Genomic DNA, 18,921 nt, shown 5'->3' with positions numbered 1-18,921 from the left:
CGTGTATCCGTATCGGGGTAGCTTTCCAAAAAATTCAAGAGCTAGGCTCACCCTAGGTCTAGCCAGCAGAATTTTTAAAAATGGGGCTTAGGAATTGGCCATGTTAACCTGCCTCCCAGATATGTCTTGAGTAGCCTGCACTGAACTAGTCGGCAGGAGCCTCTTGGCCCGATATAAATTCCTTCAGCCCAGGGCTGTCCATGTATACCCATAACATCAGAGAAAAGCCATTTTTTGTACACTGAGTCGCCAATTTTCAATTTGTTCCCAATAAACAACGTTTGGGACATAACTACCAGTGAGTGGATAATAAATGAATGAATGAATGAATGAATGAATGAATGCTCAAGGTCACATATTTCATTTGATCATACTACCAATCGGTCTTAACATGTATCAAATCAATTTAACAAATATTTATTGAGCATTTACTATGGGTTAAAGACTTTAGGGGCACGGTTTTGAAAAGGCTATGTACGAACAAAATCTTTCCAGGAGGTTTTTTACATTCTGTTGGCTTTCATGAGAACCCAACACTATGTTAACCCTGGGTCAATTTCAACTGACCTTTTAGCGTTGAAACACAGCTTTCAAATTTCCTGCCTCCTTAGCTTCTTCATAAAATACCCACTATTCACACACTAAACCGTAAAAACCCAGAGACACTTTTCTCCTGAAAAAAAATAAACTCTTTGTTGAATCTTTTAAAAAGCTGCACTTTTTAGTATTTAAGAGTATTTTCTCGGGGCGGCTGGATGGCTCAGTCGGTTGAGCGTCCGACTTCGGCTCAGGTCATGATCTCGCTGTCTGTGAGTTCGAGCCCCGCGTCGGGCTCTGTGCTGACAGCTCAGAGCCTGAAGCCTGTTTTGGATTCTGTGTCTCCCTCTCTCTCTGCCTCTCCCCCACTCATGTGCATGCTGTCTCTCTCTCTCTGTCTCTGTCTCTCTGTCTCTCTCTGTCTCTCTCTCTCTCTGCAACAATAAACTTTAAAAAAAATTTTTTTAAAAAAGAGTATTTTCTCTATCCCATCTATTTTAGAAATCCAATAGCTTTAGATTATATTTTCTTCCAGGAGATTCTTAGTGCTCCTGAGTACATGTGCTCTGAGAAAGACCTGTGCTACATCAAACGAAGAAACAGCTCTTGGTTTCAAAATTAGTAAGAGGCAAATGATAATTTTAACAGCTTGCAGCTCCATGGGCAATCAAAGCTAAAGTTGTTAATGATTAAGAAATCAAAGAAAGTCTAATGCTTTAATAGCGGAGCGTGTGCACGAAACCTGTCGCTAACATGGAAAACACGGTAAATTGTTAGGAATCTTCCCCCATGGGGTTAGTCATACCTGTGATTTAGAACTTGGACAGCTGGAACTCTACTGTAAAATAATATCTAATTCTGTCAATAATCTCACATGTGCGGACACTGAAGGAATCCAGTGAAAGGCAAAGAGTGGCCTATATTTATTATATTGACTCTCTTATATTTAGCAGTACCGGGATTTTCAGTGGACTGAGTGCAACATTTGGAAAAGTCCCTCTGAAGCAGGTGAAAAACGTACAGGAAAAATGCAAACTCTCAACTGCACGGGCCAAGAGAGCCTTCACCATTCTAGGAAGGACACAGTCGTCTGATATGCACGAACAAATCGAAATGTTGAGCTCAGAATCAGGGACAGAGGCTCAAGTTGTCTATCGGAATCTTGAGATTCTCTTTAGAACAACCACCTCAGAAAATCTTTAGGTGGCTTGAGGCCTGGAATGATATAAAACGTGAGCAGGTCAGAGGAAAACCGGGAGGGCCGAGAACGCCTTTCTTTGAGAATATGGACTCCCTGATGTCCCACTCAGCACGTCTTTGTCTCCACGACTTCGAACATCAACCCTGCTGGTTAATGACAGTGGCTCCGTCTCTTCCATTCTTGTGGGCGGCTCGGGAAGTACCTGTCTCTTCATTAGCTCTACATCTACCGTGGGGCAAGGAGAGGAGGGGACAATTACATTCAGATGGGGGTAGTTGTATTAATTGCAGCGGGGTTCGTGCGGAAAGGACGAGGTTGAAGCTGTTGGCTAAAATGAAAGCCCGGATCATTCGTTCACTTGACAAGTATGTACGGAGCGCGGACAAATGAGCCAAGGGCCCTCTTTAGGTGCTGAGGCTATAATGTTGAAAGAGGCAGACGCTATTCTCATCTCACGAGTTTCTCCAGTGGGTCCTCCCAGTGGCCCTTTCCGTTACACCCATTCTAGAGGGATGTCCCCCTTCCTCCTGTATCTGGAAAATAACAACCCGACGCCACCTGACACCAAGATGGCAACAACCACAGGAGAGGACAACCCGAGTCTCTGAGAAGCAACACATCAGTGACCTTCCTGCATACGGCAAAACTAAATGGGTCTCGATTTCCTTATCGGTAAATAGCCCACGTAATTGCCAAATGAGATCTTGCATAGAAAGAGCTTACTGAAGGACATTTTAAATGGGCAATAAATGTCTGTCAGAAGGGGGAGTGGTAGCTGTTACCCTTAACAAACTTTACACGAATTACCATAGTTAATAATTACTGAACTGTGATTATCTGTGATTCTCTTATCGTCAGGGGAAACCGTCTTGACATCAGGGACTACATACAGCAGTGGCCTAGCGAACATTAAATATTTCAGTGCCTGAGATTCCTTATGTTTCCAAAAGCCAAAGGCAGAGCACCTGATCAACTTCCCACCAAAGATTCCTGCTACCTTTTGCTCTCTCAGACCAACCTGCCAGGTCTAGATGCTAAGCTCTGTAATGACCCCAGGGGGTTCACGTTCTAGGAAAGGGATAAGAAACTATTAACATCAATCAAAGCTGAAAACCACTGGGGAAGAAAAAGGAAGGAAGGAAGGAAGGGAGGGATGGAAGAATGGGAAAGAATGGAAAGAAAGAAATGGAACCCAAAGTTGCCCAACTGCTTGGGTTCATTCTCCTCTGAAACAGCCTTATTCTTAAAGAAATATTTTTCTCTGGTACACATAGTATAATAGTACAGAATAATAGATTACCTAACCCTTGAATATTTCCAGCTATTAAAAAAAACATTTATATACTTTTTTCCACCTGAACTTCGAAACAATCTGTGAGCTGGTCTACTCTATATATTTTTATTTTGCGGATGGAGAAACCAAGGTTCGGTGAAGTTCAGTTACACACACTGCAGAAATGCCAAAGCAGCCTATACTCTGACTCTCATTTCCCAATTTTAAATGTGGAGTTCTTTCCACGAGTCTGTGAAGTCCAGACTAAGGAAGGTCTTCTAATGACAAGGGTTCTTGTCCTCCGTCACTGCTTCGGAACATGCGTGCTTTCACACTAGTCTATAGCAGAGCAAAAGTAGCCTTGCTCTATCATCTTTCCACCTGGCCTCAGTTTCCCCTCCTCTAAGTGCCACAAAGTTTCCTTCTTTCACAGAATCCACTTCCTGTGAAGGGACCACTCAAAGAGGCAGGAGGTGACACATTCCCTTACTAGTATGGACATACTAATGTGTTGTATTTCCTTTTTTTTTTTTTTTTTTTAAGTCTATTTATTTTTAGAGGTTGGGGGGAGAAAGAGAGAGGGAGAAAGAGAATCCCAAGCAGGCTCTGTACTGACAGCACACGGGGGGCTCGAACTCACGAATCTCTAGATCATGACCTGGGCGGAAATCAAGAGCTTAACTGGCTGAGGTACCCAGGCGCCTCCTCCTTTTCTTTCATATGCAAAAATTTATCACATGTGTATGTTTCTGTTTGGGTTATCTTCCCTCTTTAAAGGTGGCATTCTTTTTCTTTCTTTAAAATTTTTTTCATATTTATTTATTTTTGGGAGCAAGACAGACAGAGCGTGAGTGGGAGAATGGCAGAGAGAGAGGGAGACAGAATCCGAAGCAGGCCCCAGGCTCCGAGCTGTCAGCACAGAGCCCGACGCGGGGCTCAAACTCAGAAACCGCGAGATCGTGACCTGAGCCGAAGTCAGACGCTCAACCGACTGAGCCACCCAGGCGCCCCAAGGCGGCATTCTTATAAGGACAAGCGGACTAGGTTCCTGCCCTGGTTGCTACATGATTGTGGGCAGGTTATTTAACCTGTACGGGCTTCAGTTTTCTCATTAAGAGGATAAGTTGGACTGGGTGACCTCTTCCTTCCAGCTGAACATTCTATGATTCTGTGGTATCTCTGTTGGAGGTGATGGACATATTCTCTACGCAGCTGCTGGTTGCTATGTGTTTGCTGGAGGAATGATTAATGCGCTTTAATACTTTGAGAACAGATCAAAATGAGATCAAACCCCGCCCAGCCCACGGCCAACAGCACTGAGCTCTCTGTCCCACCACTTCTGCTACAAGGATTTGGAAACATAACTAAGACAGGTATGCCAACCTTATGCTCTTTAGGTACGTCTCTGAAATATTAAAAATAAACTGTAGCAAGCATTTTTACCTGGTGTCCACAGCTGAAGATTACTGATCTTTGGGCTCTATGATAACCTAACTTATTATCTGAATGAGGGCAAGCCAATTATCCATGAGTAAATTGCCTTGAAAAACAGAAGATCACATTTAAGTGCAGAAGTTATTTTCATAGGAAATATTTTCAACCGAAGATATTAAAAGAAGCTAGTACACATTCTCTTGCTTTCTTGACCAGGACACTTCAGCTCTTCTCGATTACCTAGAAGGTCACCAATATGCCAAAGTCATTACACTGTGTTAGACTAGATTCTAGTCCCTCGACTGATGATACTCGAAGGGCTTCTGGACTACCTAGGTCTCCTTGGCCCTCCACTGAATGTGCACACGTTGTCCTGTTGGATAGCCCAAGAGTAAACAGAAGACCCTTGTCACCTCGTCACTTCTATTTCCTCTTGCCAACTGTTATACCTCATGAATGCCTCGGAATCAAGGGGGCTCTAATCTGCTCCTTAGGGACATGGCTTGACGATGGCTTCCTCTTTTCAATTAAGCTCAACTATGGGTTCTGTGACATCTGTTTTTTTTTTTCCAATCAGAAGCTGTTTCCATTTATTTCCAGACTCATGGCTATGTTCCATATGGTGGTGTTGCTGGGAATCGGATTTGGAGACAAGTGAAAATTTCCCCTACTACCCTAGCAAATCTTCAAATGAGACACCATATGTAAAGAGGTTCTAAAAATTATAAAGTTACACAGAACAATAATCATTAGTACTTCTACAACTACTATGATTCCAGCCTTAAGAGAAAAGTGTACAAAAACTTCACTCCTCGCTGATAAAATGATCACTGCGTACGCTTGAATTTTCGTCCCCTATGAACACAGAAGACATGTAAATTTATACTACGGAAGATGTGCGTCTTTCGATGCATGTACTAACGCTTGAGGCGTTTAAACCATTTGAATATTCTAAAATATCAAACACAAGAGCTGCTATAAAATATCTGAAACCTTTCACATGTCACTTGAATTTTAACAAGAATGGCAGGCTCTTCTCACGTACAATTTAGTATCTTCGATAGAATCGTTTGAGTTTTATAAGCCGCAAAATGAATGCTACACGATACTTTCTTTTTCCACGGTCTTTCAACAAATACTCTTAACCCCTACATCCAGACTTGGGGCGAGAAAGACTGCCTCAGTGGCTTCTACACAATGGAGTAGGTGGCTTCAGTTAAAGCCTATGAATGCGGCCAGTTGGTAGGATCCTTCAGAGAGAGAACAGAAGCCTCCCTCTGTCCTGCTGGTCCCCACGAGGGGGCTGTGAGGTTGATCACACTAACCGCAATCAGTTAGCAAGACACCATCACAAGAGCCCCCCGTCCACAAGCCACAACTTGTGTCATTAAAAACAAAGAAATGTCAGCACAGTGTGCCCTTAACACGGATTTGAAATGCGCAGATCCACGTACATGCAAACTTTTTTCGATAAACTCAGTACTGTAAATGTATTTTCCTTATGAGTTTCTTAATAACATTTTCTTCTTTTTGTCACTTTACTGTAAGTATACACAGTATCATACATATAACAAAAAAATATGCATTAACTGACCGTGATCGGTAACGGCTTCCGGTCAATAGTAGGCTATCAGTTAAGTTTTTCCGGGAGTCAGAAGTCATACCCAGGTTTTGGACCGGGTGCGGGTCAGTGCCCCTAACCCCCAAGTTGCTCAAGGGTCAGCGGTGTTTCTTTGCTCCTCTAACATCCTTATGTCACAAGAGAGCAAACACCACAAGAAACTAAAGTTGGTACAATTTATGAATATCACTGAGAATTTTATGCATACATCCACATTATGTCTTATTCTAAAAGCAACTACAATTAGACTGAGATGGCAGGGTTTTCATGGCTTATTAACCTTTAGAGCTTTGGAATCCGTTTCAGAAGGAGACCTTTCTGAGTTCTAGGACTTGCTTCCCTAACCCAGGCTTTTTTTTTACAAAGAATGTCCCTCGAAGGCTACCATTTCCATGAGAACTTGCTGGAATTCCTTGCAGGTTAAATCCAGCTGTCTCGAGTGCAACTTATCAAGTGGTTGTTCACGTTTAAGTTGGAATATATGTTAGTTTTGAATCAAACTTCTCTTTTTTTGGTTTCAATCTCCCCATCAGCTCCACTGTGCACGATGTACAACAGCAATTTATTACAATCCACACAAACTCCATCTCCATATAAGGGACTGTTCTGTGATTTATCTTACTGTATTTTTCTGAGCCCCTTTAACGTATCTCCTGGGCTATACACCCCAAAAACCCGAAATCAGCAATTTAAAAAAAAAAAAAAGGTCGAGAAACCGTGAATTAAAAAGCTAAAAACCTGGAGATAACCTTGACTTAGCAGCCAATCTTGAACTGACTCTTCAGTCTGGGACACTCGCACCGGAAATTATGATGGTGTTAAACTATTCAACAGGCATCTTTACCTCCAGCCTGCTCCCATTAAATGTCTTACCCAAAATAAAAAAGTTATCTCTCCAGAAAAAAACTCTAAAGGTTTCACCGTTCTGCTCCAAAGCCGTACACAGCTTCCAAGCGCACAGAGAACAAACTTGCTAGCTTCGTATACAACCAAGTCCCCTAAGCCATGACCCAAAGTATGTTTTAAATCTCCTCTCCCGCGGAGCCAATCTTCTTCTCGGTTCTGCCCCTGCCATGCCAGCCTCCCCAAATCACACAGTCCTTACCAAGGACATCCTGGACTGTACCCCTGTTTACCTGCGTCCTTGTCAAACCGCACTTCCTCTAGGACACTTCTCAATCCTCCTCTCTCAGGGTTTGCTTAAAATTCCTCTGTATTTCAACAGTTCCTGGATCAAAGCTTTACTTCAGCACGTCACACACTGCGTTACGTAAGAAAAAAGTTTCGCGTGCCTTTCCTTCTAATTTCTGAATTCCTCAAAGTTAGAGACTGCGTCTTCTCTGGGCCCATGGGGTCTAGCGGGTAGCAGAGACGTAATCAGTGCTTGCAGACTAAAGAAAGGACGGACCATCGCAGGATATATTGTTTCTCTGGTAGTGACTTGGAGCCAATGCTTCCGACTAAGCTAGTATGGATGTGAAGGAGATCTGGCCAACCATCCCAGATCAATAAAACGAGTAAAGTGAGGCGGATCATCCGACTCTCTTGTGTTCAGCCCTCCTTTCTCCTACCTAACTCTGCATGTTCAACTGAAAAGAAAAATTATGAGGCACCTGGTTGGCTCAGTCGGTTAAGCGTCCGACTTTGGCTTAGGTCATGATCTCACGGTTTGTGGGTTCAAGCCCCATGTCGGGCTCTGTGCTGACAGCTCATGCTCTATTTCTCTCGGTCTCTCAAACATAAATGAACGTTTTTTATTAAAAAAGTTTTTTAAAAGAAAAATTATAACCACTATTATGGCTGAGCTATACTGGTAAAAAGGGAGAGATTTTTCTATTATTTACTCTAAACTGTGATATAAGCCACATGAGACTAGAAGGCCCCTGGCTATATAACAGTATTATGAGCTTGTGCAAATCATTTAGCCTCTCTGGGACTGAAGTGAAAAACAGAGCTATGAAGGCTTTGATTGTCACAGGGCTGATGGGCCAGACTAGACAGAGGTATTTTTTTCAGTTCTAAGCTGTATGATCCCACCCACCCATCCATCCACCCACCCACCCATCCGTCCGTCCATCCATCCATCCATCCATCCACCCATCCATCCATCCGTCCAGGAATGCTGGAGATCTCTCACAGCTCTAATATCTACAATTCTCCACCTATGAAAGCTGGATTCAAAGAAAATGCAAGAAGTCCTAAACAGTTTGCCAGCACCCATGTTATGTCAAAAAGAACGACTGAGGGAGGTGCAAGACTGCAAGCGAGGAACTCACCAACACTGAAACAAGTTTCTCCAGGTGGTGTTTGCTTGGGTTCACTCCTTACGTTTTGGGTTTGGTGTCGTTGGCCGAATAGTTTGGGAGGTCACAGTGAAACTTAAAAAGGGGCCAAACAGGCCAAAATTAAATAAGGAATCGCGAAAGATTTGGAAAACCGACAGGGTGAGTGCAATCCTACTAAATCATATCTGAGAACGGTCCATGTGTAAAAAGCAGGCCGGCCACAGTCACATTCGCGTACGCTTCAGTATCTGCTCTATTGGCTCAGGGGAAAAAGGAGACTGAACATCTAAAGAAATATGTGGCTTTGACAGGTCAGCGATAATTCCGGAGTCTACCTTTGTTTCTGTTGCATGGGTTGCTGTCTCATAGCCATATACTGCATGTCTTCTTGCAGACGATTAAGAGGGGAATCTGGCTTGACACGGATCCCATAGTAATGGTACTTGGAGTTTCCTCTTCATAAAAGAACAACAAACATTAGAGACACAAAAAGTCAGTTAAACCAGTATCAATCAGACAGGATGTCTACCTCACTTCACATCTGGAAAGATTAGGTAAAAGCAGCATATTCGCGTCACAGACTTACGATCTGCCTGTTCCAGATTATACCTGTCCATTTTTATGGTGGCTACAGCTAAAGAATCAAAATAAGATTTCGAATCGATCAGCGCAGGGCCCTGTGAAAACTCTCTCCTTATAAACTTAGATACCAGTACAATAGCTCACTTATTCCATTGAAGTTACACTTTGAGTTTCAAATTTGCGTTTTAGATTTCATTTAGAAGGGGTAAAGGTGGAAAACACACCTGGCCAAGAAAAATCCATTAAGAGGATAAAGGGCTATACACTAGAGGGGAATTTACTATAAAGTAGTTACACAAAACGAAGAAAAGAAATCTAATTCTGTGGTCTTGGATAAGTTAGGCCTACATCTTTGCGACGTCTATTACTGCAGGATGGGGGAGGGAACCTGACTGATGCAGAGTGTTGCGGTAAAGTCTATCATGTGTTATTCTGAAACCTAAAAGGAGGCAGGCATTTAATCCATTGATTTTGAAACATATTTTATTAGTCCCTGTTTTAACGAATTCTTATCAGTTTGCAGGCTGAATATGATGTGTCACAACAGACATGGGGAAGTTTCTCTGTGAAAATGGCAAATTTCCACCTGGATAAAAACTGTCACAATTTCCCCATCTTCATGAGAAAGACCGTGTTTGTTATTAGAGATGACAAAGTTTTGCTCTGAATGAAATTTGCAAATTCTTGCAAAAATAACATTTTAAATATGTAAATTTTTGCAAAGGGAAAATAGCTTTTCACAAGTCTATATATAGCAAGACATCAGCTGCTTTTCCATTTTTTTCTTTCATTTACAAAAAAGAAATGCAAAAGTGTGGATTAAATATTTTATATAAAAATAGAACAGAATTTTACTTCCAAGATTAAAGAACATAGATTAAATGAAGCCTATATATTCAAAAGCATTACAATCTTATTACATAAATAATATTGCTAGTTTTAAAAAAAAGTAGGGCGTCTGAATATCTATATAGTTGCGGCAAAGTATGTAACAGTATGGAAACTTAAATGCATTCCACTTGCAGAGATAGATCTTGTCTCCAAAATTCACTGCAAAATAGAGCAAAAACACGAAAACAAAAACTCAATTAGTAGTGTTCTCCCTTACAAACTGGAGTAGGGGAAGTAGTAGAGTGGGGAGAAGAAGGGGAAGCAGGCGACAGTCCCCAGGGGATGTAGCCAATGACAACTACAGAGTAAAATGGGGTCTCCCTTGTAGACGGAAACAGATGAAGTGTCTAGTTTCTTCTCTGTTTCCTGCAAACGAGCATTTTTGTTGGGTTGGTGGGGAGCCGGCTGGGGGAGATCAGCACGTCTCACGGTCTTCTTTGCTTAAACTTAATTTGCAGATGGATTTGAACAAAAGACACCTTTTGATTTGCCTTTGTTTAGAAACTTGGTTTTCACCTAGCTCTAAAACCTCAAGAAATGGCCCAGTTCTGCCTCATGATTTATACTGATTTTCTTTCTCTTCCCTGAGTTAGGAGGAGTAAATGAGTGCTAAACCACTTTCCATGGTAGAAAGGATCTCCCTCACCATCAGCAGTGTTTCTACCTTAGAGTTCTGCTGCCTTCATAACACAGTATTTGTTTAAACTTTCCCCATCGGATTTCTTTTCTCCTCATTTCTCTAAGGCTTTACTTTCCATCTCTCTTTGAAAATACCACATATAATTTTAAAAGGAACGGGAGACACAATTGTTACTTAGTGAGAGGGCAAAAAAGAACATCAGAAAGTAAAAGCTGTGATGTTGCGAAATGTACTTGTGGAGTATAGATTCTACTCATTCACAAACCCAAACAACCCCAATTTTGGTCCTTTCTATTTTAAAGATGTGTTTCAAGGTCTGAATGGAGCCTCAAAATAGGACCCATTGAAATCCCTTTCGACAACAAAAGGAGCACAACAATACTGCTATTAGAATGTTGAATAAAGCCCAGAGTCTCAAAATATTGGCATGGTATGCGTAACTACTGAGCCTGAGCCTTCCGCTAGCGGATAAGAGGTTAGATCCCCAAATAATGATTTTTGTGGTTCTGGCAAAAGAAACAGGAGAGAAACAAAGAGCTTTTTTCAAGGGACTCAAAGCTTTACTTCCTTTAGCCTGAAAAGACAATCATATTCTCCCGTTTAAAATATACTATCTTTTCAAGTATAGGTAGAAGAAAACATATTTATGAGAGAGCTGAACCTCTAGCAATCTGAAAGCTGGACGGTCACTTGAAACACAACAGAATGGAATAACTCACGCTTAGGATACTTAGAGACCTTGTAAATGACATAAAACTGACACTCCCTTTTTCTTAGCATAAGCCTACAATGAAGTCAACTAGTAAGGGTCTCTTTATTAAATAGTCTTTACTAGAATACTATGAAGCTGTGACTTAAAACCAATTAAAGGAAGAACGTCCAACGCTATATGGTGTGGTATCTTTATTTTTATACTTTTTATTAGGGATTTCTATAAGCTTTAGGAAATAAAAAACATCCATATCCTTCTGCCCAGCTTCTCAAAATATTCATGTTATGATAATTTGTAAAAACTATAGAAAGGCACAAAAATGAATCTCTACAGTTCCAACTATTATTTTCATCATATTTTGATTAGGAAAAACACTCCTTTCTCTTTCCAAAGGAAGGAAACGAGAAGCCAAGAATCTTCTTCACGTTACTGGTTTCCATGCTACGGAAGCATGCTATCTTTTTGCTTCTATACACGTATGGTTGCGTAGCCAAGATTCTAAAGAAGGCTAATAAGAGGTTAAACAGAACCATGTCATTACCAAGGGCTTCCAACACCCCAGCTTTTCAAGTTCAACAAATGATTTTTCGTTGATCTCCAAAAATGAAATGAAAAACTCAGCTTTAATTTTGTACTCTATTCAAATAGAAGAGTTATTTATAAAGACATTTCAGTATAATTTTGCAAGAGTCAAGAAATAACATAGTTTTCCATTTACTATGTCACTTACTCGTCACTTCTGGTATGATTATTTTTCAAAAGAGAAAACAGGGAGATACGTTAATTTTTAAGGCACCGTGTGTAAATCTTACGTTAACAGTTTGGCTTGCTGATTTCTGTATGAGGTGAGAGAATCAGTTCTCAACGCTTTGGTCAGCTGATGTGTAAGACAATGCATCATCCCCTTTTGCAGCATTCACTGAATAACGACCTTTCCTTTTCTCAAGAGACTGTATAAACTGAGCCATTGCCTCATTTTTTCTTTATATGTCATCTGTAATCAAGCACTTCTGCTCACGCACTGTCCTGAACTGCGTTAGTGTGAAAAAGAGGAATTCATTTAGGATCTTATTTTTTCGTACTAACCTAGTTCCCAATCTCCTGGTTCGGAGCCCCATAAAAATTGACCTTATTAGTTTTCCAAAAGAAGCAGCATTGACTGGGTCCAGTTTGTGTTCCTGACAGTGTCGTAGGTAGTGGTTATACAGCGTGCTTCTAGGAAGGCTCACTCCTTCTGCGGTCTCGTAATTGTCCAACAGCCACTGGAGCTAGTGTAAAGAAGACAGGGTAAACACAGAGAAACCATATCATTTACCAGAATGTCTACAAGACCCTACAGACACAATGGACAGAAATACTTAGATACTCATCAAACCTTGTAAGAGGCTAAACTGTTGTAAGTCAAAGGCTGCCGTAACCAGACCTTGAAAACTCTCAGAAACGTAAATAAATAGCTGAATGTAGTTTATGACCTTGGACCACGTCCATTCCTCCAACAGTCAAGCGCACGTAAAAAATACTCTTTTTCCCTGTATTGACTGCCATTTTGTAGACAAACACCTCTTCGCGGAATTCAAATAGTCCCATTAACCGGTCAGACGTAAAATTTGTAATTGCTACAGAACAAGACAGATTACCGAGCCTGGCAGCCTGGCACAGAGTATGTCTCTAGTGTTGGTATGTTATGAACAGCAGGGTGCCTTGTATGAGTTTTTGTATGAAGTTTCTATTCACTTCCCTAGAATTTTAATTTACTTATCTAATTTACTCACACAGGTCAGTACAACACTATTATCTACTGGGTAGGATGCTGCAAGCAGAAAGGAAAAAAACAAATTCAGTCATTTGTTCCCCAGAAGGAAAGAAACTCACTAGACATTGATTTTAAAAAAAATATGTGGGGCGCCTGGGTGGCGCAGTCGGTTAAGCGTCCGACTTCAGCCAGGTCACGATCTCGCGGTCCGCGAGTTCGAGCCCCACGTCGGGCTCTGGGCTGATGGCTCAGAGCCTGGAGCCTGTTTCCGATTCTGTGTCTCCCTCTCTCTCTGCCCCTCCCCCGTTCATGCTCTGTCTCTCTCTGTCCCAAAAAAATAAATAAACGTTGAAAAAAAAAAATTTAAAAAAAATGTAATAAAAAGGAATCATTTATTACAGTCATTTGAGTTTTCCTACCTGAGTGCTGTGTTCTTGTTTTTGTTTCATAATTTTGGAAGATACGCTACAATGGTAGTTGCTAAAGTAACATTTTCTCAGTTTATAGTTTACATTTGAAAAGCTTCTGTTGTCCTATGTGTATTTCTTTAAAGTATAGAAAGTGCAAAGATACTTCAGAAAGTATAAACTAGGTATATATTATTAAATTTCAACATTAGTAAAATTAAGTTATTAATTCGTTCATTTATTTCTTTACAAAAGGAGAACTGAAGAACACTTAAATGACTTTCTGAAGGTCGCATGGTCTCAGAGTGCGATCTGGTTCCCAACACATATTTTCTGATTACCTGCAGACCAGTTGTTGTTTCCACAAAGCAACAAAATACTTCACAGTATTTGTCTCAACAAAATTTCCATACCATATATAAGAGATGTGATCAAGAAGTGATATTTTACGTGCAATGTAAATTAAACGTAAGTTATGGAAGCCTAAGAATTTCTTTACTGTGCATCAGTTATGAGCCGGGCAATGTGGTAGGCACCTAGGGATGCAGAAATGAATGTGATCGCACCCCTGTCCTCAGGAATTTATGATCACAGTCCAAAAAAGATAATATGGACACTCAAATATACTAAAACATTTCTCCATTTTGCTTACTTATTTTAAGATCTGTGAACAAACTCAGAACCTGAACCTTCAGACTCCTGGTATTAAAAACACTTTCAGAATTACTGCCTTTAACTATGACAACTGAATTGTCCAGAACCATTTTAATTTCAAATATTCCTACATGATGCTTATGTTTAATTAAAATCATGTCATTAAACTCATACTGATGTTGGCTTAGAAAATATGGCCACCAAGCCTACAAGACAGAGCAGAGTACTTTTAAAAATAAAGTTCACGTTCCCGTCAGGGAGACTTGAAGTTCTCTGCGAACCACTTAGGCATAATGAACATGTACATTTAAACATACTTGTTGCCTCTGTAATGTATACAACGCTCCCTCTTCAAAAGGTTACACAAAATAAATGTTCATTTACATGATGACAAAAAAATTAAAGGTCAAAAAGAATTCTTTAGAGATGAGTCATCTGTAACCTGACTGTCAGTAAAGAAGTTTTCCAGAGGCAATGATTTCTAAGTATTCTAAACGACACATGAAAAAGTTCACTTACACATATTCATTTGGTATAAAAGAGGAAGGGGCAAAAAGCGTGGGAAATCCAGGGACTATGGCTCAGAGTAGTATTCTGCCTACAACGGGGGGTCAAGATGCCTCTAGCCTTTCTTTTCAAATTTTAAGATTCTGTAGCTTAGGAACACAAGCAGGGTGATGACGCACAAAATATGGCCATACAAACCTGCCTCATAGATTTCATCCACGTGCCTCAGTAAGATGACGGGAATGTGAAAGCATTGTTACCTCACTTGAACGGTGTCGGAGAAGTTCTAGGGAACCATATTGCCCAAAAGTGCTAACTCTGGCTTTGTGTGCATGTGCTAGTTAGGGCCTTCCACTGGTATTCTAAATATATAAAGAATATAGAAATGTAAAACAGAGAAAGTAATATTCTTTGAGAAATTCAGTTTCTGGAGATGAAGGAATAGAAAGGAAACACCAAAAATAATCCTCAGAAAGGGAAACGTATAAAAACTCTAAATATTTTGGGGAAAACAAGTATTTTGCAAATGAGTTAACAAAGCGCCCATATCCACAAGCATGGAACAAAGTTAAAAATGCCAAAGGTATGTTTGTATATATTATCTGTGCTTCCTCATACAAAAATACATGTTGTCACAGCCAAACAGTATGATTTTGTAGCAAAAAAATACTAAAAATCAAATATTCCCTCCTTTATGAATGAACAGAACATACATCTATACAGGAAGCGAATAAAGATACAAAGCAAATAAAACAATTTGTTTAATTAATGAGATACAAATGGAAAATTTCTGTAAACTGCCTTGACTATTTACTAGTTTTCTTGCAATATTTCATAACTTAAAAGTAAAGACAGGTATCTGAAAAAAATGAGAGTTTACTAATGTTTCATGATGAAGACCACTGTCTTATAGATAAAAGAATCTGAAAAAACAAATCTAGTAATAAAATATGTGTAGGGTATGGTCTTAAGGTGCCTTTCATTAAAATGAAAAGTAGTGCAAATATTAAAGTTAAACATAAAATATTTTGGGTCCAAAGGTATGTTTACATATACAAAAGAGTTAATCAGACAATTCTCTGTCAAAGAAAACTTACCACAGAAATAGATAATTCTAGCGAAAGTGGGCTTGCAACACTCGGAAGCCTAAATAATATTACTCAAGGCCCAAAAGAACAATTTAGAGAAGATGAAGTTTTTACTGGATTGGCGATATGGTCCCCTGAAAAGCTAAGCAAGTCAAATAACCTGGACGGACCGCTTTGCAAACTTACTGTTCTTTTTGGACAGTTTCACATTCATACCGATTCTTCATTTCTAAACCAGTTTTTCAAAAACCTGAGTTCCTTTGTAATATGTGTGAGTATGCGTGTCTGCGCATGCATTTGTGGGCATATGTATTTCTATATGCATATAATGTTATTACACACACCACACGCTTACACACATAAAATAATCATTAGTGGGTGTGAAAACCTCCCTAAGAGTGGGTGTGCTGACGCCTACCACTCTGACGGAAGCAAAGGTGCATTTTGTTCCCTGCCTCTTATTCGCAGGAAGTTGCCAGAAGGCTGGAGATCACTTTGGAAGAGCAGAAGGAGGTCGAACGGAGGCAAAAAGCCTGGAAGGAGGGAGATGGCTACTGCTGCGGCTGTAACTCTTCCAGCTAGGAAGCCTGTTAACAACCGTGTCACCTAAGGGTAGTGCCCCGTGTCACCTAAGGGTGGTGCTCCTAGGAGCTCATGATGGAAGTAGAAACTGGAGCTACCAGATAAGATTTTGAGATCGAGCAGGGGACTATGTGCGTTTTACATGCCGGGATTTAACCTTCCAGTTTGGACACAGTGATCGCACTGTAAATCAGATATTGGAGTCTGAAACACAGTATAAGAAAGGATTAATTTTATCGTATGAGCAAGTTGGTTGTTGAGTGTAACCTAAAGGCATACACTTCTTGTGTTGCCCAAGGGAAGTTCATGCCTGTTACAAGATAAAGTTTGCTTGGGTTTTGTCGGACGCTAAAATTCAATACCCTTAACATTTAGTAGTTGAGATCTAAACTATTACAATTTTTTTTTTACTCTTTATAAAACGTTGTAAGATATTTGTTTACATTTATGGTTTTAAAAGCCCATAAAATACCACAGGAACTTTTAACCTTTATCTTTAAAACTTGATTATTCTACTAATGAACCAACATAAATTCACGTAAGAGTGGAAGGCATGATAATTGCATCTTTCAACCTTTGCATTTAATCTATATTAATCAGGGTAGATTAAGGAAGATGAACAGTTCCTATTTTTCCCAAAGGGAAATACTGATTGACAAATTTAAAAAAAAATACATATCGCATTCCCCAATTAACATCTAAATGTAACATTTGGCATTTTTTCCCAGATGGATTATTATCCATTAGGATTCATTTTAAGTTCAGTTCACTGATGATATGCATTTTGACAGGGCTTATTTCTGTCATAACTTATATTTACAATACAGCAGAGTTGAAGGGAAGTGAGTATAAAACTAGGGTTTGCTTTGAGCTGAATACATTTCAGTAGCTAAACCCGGCAAAAATCATAAAACAACTATTCACTAGGTTGTAAAAAGTATGTAAAATAAATGCCTAATGCTTTTTATATACTCTAAATGGAATTTAAAAGAATGTACATGTTCTAGAACGTTATGTGGGAACTGGGAACAATTAACTTAAGAACATTTCTGCACTCACATTTACCATCTAAAATATCTCACATTGGATACAAAATAATCACTAGATGCCAATTTATATTAATTACAATGGAGAAGGAGGATAAAGTAAACCTTGAGTCTGCAGTGACACTCTGGTGTGTGAGACAGACTATACACATCATTTACCCCCACAGCATTTTCACATACAAAATATTAAGACACAGAAATATTTAAATAAAAATTATGATAGCAACAGACTGAATTCCAAGAAGCTAAATCACAAGCACCATTCTAAAGACAAGGAGATAAATGAGAGCATCCTTGGCTCGTATTTTTTTGCGGGGTTAAATTATTTGGAGAGGGGGGAAAAGTTGTCCACGCTTACACTGAAGGTTGCCCCTGGGGAAATGATAGAGCGATAATATGTTCTTTCACTCACTTGGTATGCAGGGAGAAAGCCACTTTCTACCAACAATGTTCATACACCAACCGACTGAGGCATGCGTGATAATAAAACAATGCGTGCGGAGTCCCCAAACAAATGCACACACGACTGGCAAAGGTACTTAGAATACGGAAGGTAAGATCAGGTCTGTTCCCTTCTATTGTTTCTTATGTTCGTCCATTTGACAAATATTGAGGAAATTTCTCCCACGTATCAGGCACTGTTCTAGGCACCAGGGATGCGTCAGGGGACAAAACGTCTAAAGTCCTCACTCTCTTGGGACTTTAACTTGTCAATGTATATTGATGTATATATTGATGTCGATGTATATTGCGTGGTGTTACTACTGAAATAATTGCCATTATGTGAATACTAACAATATATGTCAATATTGACAATGATAGGAAAAAAAAAAAACGGCCCTCGGTGTAACCATACTCAGTTTACAAGTGGGGCGCCATACAGGGTATGAAATTGAGAAGTTATACATGTATTTCAAGCTGGAGAATAGTAGCAAGATAATGATAAAAACAGACCAGTAGTACTAAGTATTCTTAAGAATACGCTAAAAAAGAGACACAAAATTCAACACCCCATTCCACCCCGCTCCATCTTCTAATGTGTTGAAAGGTGAAAAGCAAAGTGATTGAGTTGGATTCTAATGACAGGAGATTATTTGCTTTGACCCTAAGAAGAATTTTCTGAATTACTGTAAGCCATCAAGTGTCTAAAGAGAAAATAAGAAACCCATTCAATTCCATATTCCAAAATACAAGGAGAATAGACATTCAGCTCCAAAATCATGATTCAGAGGCCTCTTTAGAAACTAGCAGGGGCACCTGGGTGGCTCAATCGGTTAAGCATCTAACTTCGGCTCAGGTCATGATCTTGCAGTTTGTGAGTTTGAGCCCCGAGTCAGGATGCTTCGGATTCTGTGTCTCCCTCTCTCTCTGCCTCTCCCCCCGCTCATGTTCTGCGTCTCCCTCTCAAAAATAAACATTTAAAAAAATTGAAAAAAAAAAGAAACTAGTAAATATGGGGCACAAATTATTGATCCCTTCTCCTAATTGTTTGCCTCCTAATTGTTTGCCTCATAGAAACCGGTAAGTCGGGAAACTGTCATCACAAAGTTGGATTCGTGTTCACTTGAAAGAATTCCATATCATGTCCTATACAGTGAGGGATAAAGGATAAACTTATAGTTTGTTGACATTTAAAATATGAACAGCATATTTTTAAGAAACATTTCCATTAAGTTGGTGCAGCCACTCTGGGAAACATTATGGAGGT

The 18,921-nt window shown here is 39.9% G+C and overlaps 1 protein-coding gene across 3 annotated transcripts in view; it reads right to left on the bottom strand.

The window, feature by feature from the left end:
* Positions 1-18,921, bottom strand: part of RFX3 (regulatory factor X3) — a 286,974-nt gene that overhangs the window by 57,650 nt on the left and 210,403 nt on the right. For all 3 annotated transcript variants that reach the window (XM_047101481.1, XM_047101464.1, XM_047101474.1), the window contains 2 exons: positions 12,263-12,444; positions 8,687-8,806 (listed from right to left, as the gene is read on the bottom strand). In XM_047101481.1, the coding sequence (XP_046957437.1) occupies positions 8,687-8,806; positions 12,263-12,444 (302 nt within the window). The remainder of the gene's footprint in view (positions 1-8,686; positions 8,807-12,262; positions 12,445-18,921) is intronic.

This window comes from Lynx rufus, unplaced genomic scaffold (assembly GCF_022079265.1).
Source record: "Lynx rufus isolate CCGP_SWC_20201006 ecotype Redwood Valley unplaced genomic scaffold, mLynRuf1.p SCAF_10, whole genome shotgun sequence".
Lineage (NCBI taxonomy): Eukaryota > Metazoa > Chordata > Mammalia > Carnivora > Felidae > Lynx > Lynx rufus.
The sequence above is the reverse complement of the archived record's forward strand: the minus strand, read 5'-3'. Positions and strand labels throughout refer to the sequence as shown.